The 4,662-nt window shown below is 44.7% G+C and overlaps 1 protein-coding gene across 2 annotated transcripts; it reads right to left on the bottom strand.

Moving 5' to 3' along the window:
- Positions 1-1,963: 1,963 nt before the first annotated feature.
- Rpl22l1 (ribosomal protein L22 like 1) lies at positions 1,964-4,042 on the bottom strand. 2 transcript variants are annotated; one of them, XM_005371681.3, is made up of 4 exons: positions 3,962-4,042; positions 2,777-2,869; positions 2,510-2,631; positions 1,964-2,186 (listed from the first exon to the last, which is right to left on the bottom strand). In XM_005371681.3, exons 1-4 carry the CDS (start codon positions 3,968-3,970, stop codon positions 2,042-2,044), a joined length of 369 nt encoding a protein of 122 aa, XP_005371738.1. In that variant the 5' UTR covers positions 3,971-4,042; the 3' UTR covers positions 1,964-2,041. The 2 variants fall into 2 exon arrangements, 1 of the variants encoding a protein (XP_005371738.1); XR_003376756.1 differs by lacking the exon at positions 3,962-4,042 and adding an exon at positions 3,837-3,855 and having other exon boundaries at positions 1,976-2,186.
- Positions 4,043-4,662: the final 620 nt, after the last annotated feature.

Raw genomic sequence — 4,662 nt, forward strand, 5'->3', positions numbered from 1 at the left:
TGTCTGACGGGCACCTTGCTCTGTTGCTTTCCTCTCAGCCTCTGGCCTTTTTGAGATGAACAGCTTTTGCTCCATCACATACCACTGTCACCAGCCCTGAGCGATGGACCCCAGTGACCTGAAGCCTCTGCCACTGAGCTAAGACCTTTCCTCCTTCAAGATGTTTTAGTATTTTGTCACAGTAATGACGTCTGACCACACAGGACCAAGGCTTAGCTGAACCTCACACACAGCCAAGGCTGCCTCAGTTTTGAGTCTTACCAACTGAGAAATAGAATTGTTACCTTTTAGTATAGCATTCTACCCGGAGTGCTCCTGTGACTTCTCAAGTTTTCTACACACCAGGCAGGCTTTCTATTGACGTCAGAAAGGTTTCGATGGAGGCAAGGGCATTCTGAATCAGGGCTTTGGCTGTTCTCTTCTTCCCCAGATGGCTACTTGATTGGATACAGCCATCTCCATTAGAACACTATTGCAAGGGCTTTCCCAGGAAGCCTTTCCAGTTCCCACAGCATCCCCTTGCCTCCACTGTCTACTTCTTCAAAGCATACTGCCATGAAAACACTCCACTACTTTTCTGTTTTCCTACACTGGACGAAGCTTAGCAAAGGTAGAAATTTCTGGTTAAGGCTGTGTCTCAAACACTATCAAGCATGCAGCTACGAAATTAAGTAAACAAAAACTTGCAATTCCTTAGTCCTTATTATCTTATTGTAACATAGTTTATAACCTGGGCCCTAGTGCATATTAAATATAAAATTAATTTGAAAGCTTTTAAATACGTAACTACCAGATTATTTCCAAGTTCCTTGTAGGGAAGGCATGGAGGAAATGGTATCCTGTCTGCATTCGCCAATTTCTTGTTTTTCTGAGATAGGGTCTGATGTAGCCCAGTCTTGCCTCACTCTGAAGCCAAAGATGATACTGAAGGTTTGATCCTCAGTATCAAACCTGATTACATACAGGACTGACCCACCATGCCATTTTGTAATGTTAGCTATCTTTACCTACATTCCCCAAAATCTCCCAATCTCCAGTCATTATCTTACTTCCTGCTCATAACTAAAGCACCCCACACTCATTTCAACCTGAACTGAAACACTTCCCAGGGCAACACTGAAGTGGGTAGAGACTCCCGATTAGGTTTCCTTATATATGGGCTATGAAGCAGAATTCAGACCCTGCTTACCCTCCAAAAGATGCAAGGTAAATCACTGTTACATTATACTTGCTTTCCGGAAATCTGTTGACTATCATTTCTACAAAACACTACACTGGGCCTCTGCATGCACTCACCTTGACCCCATCAGATCCCAACACCCTGGAACAATTCCAAGCATTATTCCACTCATCTGGACTACCTCTTGCCCCATATTGCCTTCCTGTTTAAGGCAGATGCAAGTTTTTGCGGTCTTACCTGACTAAATCTAGAAAGTTCCTTTCTAGCACTGAATTATTTTGCAAGTGAAAGCTAGGAAGTTTTTATTTGCCCAGTGCCAACAGAGAGAAGAGAAGCATGCTATTTACTACCCTCTTGTGGAAAGCAGAAATAGGACCCAAAGCCAAGAGAAGTCCCAAGTCTTGCCATGCTAGGGTAAGTTCAGGGAAACAGGCAAGCATTTGCCAACCATTCCAATCTACAAAGCAGAATGGAAGACATTTGGTAATGCTACTTATGCCAAAGCCCCACAGAAGCACCAGAATACTAAAAGACCATGCAGGTTGTGTAAGACACTTTCTTCTGCCCCATCTTCCATTTTACCAGGATCGAGGGCCCATCAAGTCTATTTCCTAGAAGGACAATCAGAAGTTAGGTGGTCAATACTCAACTGTGGTACCCAGCTAGACATCTTAGGCAACCAGCACAGAATCCACTCAGATCCTTTCTATTAAGAGCATTCTCCAGACAAGGATAGGGTCACTGAACCACACTTTCTAGACACCCAGTACACTTACAAACCCATTTGTTTTTAAGAGTGCAATGGTTTTTATTTGCCCGAAAGTCCAATTTTAGTTTTTCTTTAAAGCATACAAAGGTAATCTAATCTTCAGACTCTGAGCCATCTTCATCCTGACTAATCTGGAAATAGCGAAGTTCATAGGTCTCCTTGTCAGATGCAACCACACGAAGCCAGTCACGGAGATTATTCTTCTTAAGGTATTTCTTGGTAAGATATTTCAGATACCTTGGAGACAAACCATGACTTCATTTAGATATATAATTCCTACTATGGAGGTGCACAATACCACATTTGTCTCCCCAAATCCACTAGTCCTTTATTTCTAAGAGATAAGGACAAGAGCAGTTGCTCAACCCCATGTACTGTTTACATCCCATGAAATCCGCTGTCCCTCTACCTATACTATGCCATTTTTCTTTGAAACCAGCAGGGAGAACAGCAATAACAGCCTCCTCACCCTGTATCTAATGTACAAACACCTTAACGGATTAAAATGTTACATTTTATACATTCCATTTAAATATACAATTTAAAACACAAGAACTAACCTTTTAGAGAACTGTTTCTCAGAAACAACTGTGATTTTATTCTTCAAGCGTTCAATGTGAACAACATTCCCAAGATTTCCAGTTTTCCCATTGACTTTAACCTTCTCCCGGAGAAACTGTTCCTGTTCACAAAAAGAAAAAGTGCACAACTAGGGAAGGGAACCCTAGACAGTCACTAGGGAAGGCACCCTAGGAGCACAGTTCAGGTTAATACCAGGCACGACATTTAAACGCCAAGTATAAAGTCACAGAAAGAGAGACACTTACGAAGTTTCCAGAATCAAAAATTCCATCTTCCACCGGATGAGTGAGGTCCAAATGGAACCTCCAGGTCGACTTCTTAGGCTTCTTGTCTTTCTGCTACAAGCACAATTATGATGGCGTCAATGCAAGGTACTCAGCTTACACAGCACATTTCCAAGAAAAATATAGAAATACCACTGAATACCTAAAGGAGGCTGTACTGCATGGAAAGGGAACACTTATTAACCAACAAAAACTTTCCATTTTGCCACTACATGCCTCACAAATGGAAAGCAATGTTAGAACACATAGGGAAATTATTTGCTTTTTTTCAAAGAACTGTTTCGTATTGTAATTAACAACTTCAATTCAAAATACTACCTGCTTCTGTCTAAATTTAAGCCTGCATACACAGAGAAATGCTTTTCCCTATGCTTTGCTCCAATTCGTCCAAACAGATCCACCCAAACGACTCCCAATTACTAAGTCTTCCTCCTGAGGTAGCTTTGCCAACTGTTCCCTGTAATGTTAAATTGGGAGCGGTCACCCCAGCCCCTGGCATCCATTCCAGTCCCCTGGCCTGGGAGTTGCGTTTGGTCTGGACTCCAAATTCCAGCATGCCTCCCCGGGGGAGGGTCAGGAACACCCCACAGGTATTTAAGTGTGCGCCCCGAGGACATTCCCCACCCTCCACTTATCACAAACCCGGAACTAGCACTTGAACCAATCGTGATGGGCCTCGATTTACTCACGGCCGTGGAACGAACAGGTAATCCCGGTGGGTTTAAGGCCTCGTTAGCATGACTCACCTTTGAATCCTAACTCAACAACCCAAAACATCTTGTTAAAATTGCTTCCCCAAAAGGTTTAAACCACGCTTCTCGTATCGCTAAGGTCCTGACTTTAACATATGCAACGGCGGACGGGCCACGTAACCGCGGCGACAGGTCACCAGGAGCCAGGAGAAATCAGGAGGCCCTGAGATCGACCTCGCGAGCCATCGCCTGGGTAAACTACCGGCGGCCCGCCCAGCTCCGCCAGGCCGCAGGGCACCCACGAAAGCTTCCGAAGCCCCGCGTTCTACCTCATCGGTAGAGATCCCGGGGCGACGCTACGGCCCATGGTCTTCCTACTGAGGCGCTTCCTCCTGTTCGCTGGAAGCAGAAGCTACCTAGTTTATGTTAAAAGGACCGAAGCGCGTACACTCACCGGCGCCATATTGTCCCGCGGCCGTGGGAAGGAACGAGCCACCGGTGCGCGCACGCTTTTATAGGGACGCGTGACGTCATACGCAGAGCGCGCAAGCCGTCGGCAACTCGGAACCGGATGTGGGCTGGCGTGCTTTTTCAGTCACCTAGGAAACGGAGGCGTGGCGTCGGGCTCCCTCCTGCGCCATCTAGCGGGCAGCGGTCGTTAAACTGGTTCCTCTGCTCTTGGCCACAGGCTTCCCAAATTTACAAGCCAGAGTGAATTATGTTCAAGGGTGCAGGAGTCGTCTTTCTCAACTCCGGGCAAGGCCGAGTCTCACGCTGGTTTAGGATCCTCTCTATTATATTGCGATTATAATCCTCCCGAGAAAAAGTTCTATGTTTATGTGTTTACGGTCGAGGATGTCTCACTATGGAGCCCTGGCTATCACGGAAGCCATGAAGACTAGATTGGTTTTGAACTCACAGGTACTTTCCAGCCTCTGCTTCATAAATGATGGGATCAAAGTTGTGCACCACCACACCTAGTAGACAGATGTATTTCCAACAATTATAAATTTAACTCGTTGGACTTACTCGATATTGGATTCTGAATAACTGAGTCAGTTAAAAAAAAAAGAACATAGGATATTATAGATTAAGTTTATTGTAAAACTTGTATTATGTGGCCATCTAAAATGACTAAAATATGTTGTTATAAAT

The sequence above is a fragment of the Microtus ochrogaster genome, unplaced genomic scaffold (genome assembly GCF_000317375.1).
Source record: "Microtus ochrogaster isolate Prairie Vole_2 unplaced genomic scaffold, MicOch1.0 UNK120, whole genome shotgun sequence".
Taxonomy (NCBI): Eukaryota; Metazoa; Chordata; class Mammalia; order Rodentia; family Cricetidae; genus Microtus; species Microtus ochrogaster.

Coding starts and splice junctions, on each gene's coding strand:
- Rpl22l1 (XM_005371681.3), bottom strand. Junction 2,632..2,776: donor TTTTTGATTCTGGAAACTTC/GTAAGTGTCTCT, acceptor TTTTGTGAACAG/GAACAGTTTCTCCGGGAGAA. Junction 2,187..2,509: donor GAGAAACAGTTCTCTAAAAG/GTTAGTTCTTGT, acceptor TTTGTCTCCAAG/GTATCTGAAATATCTTACCA.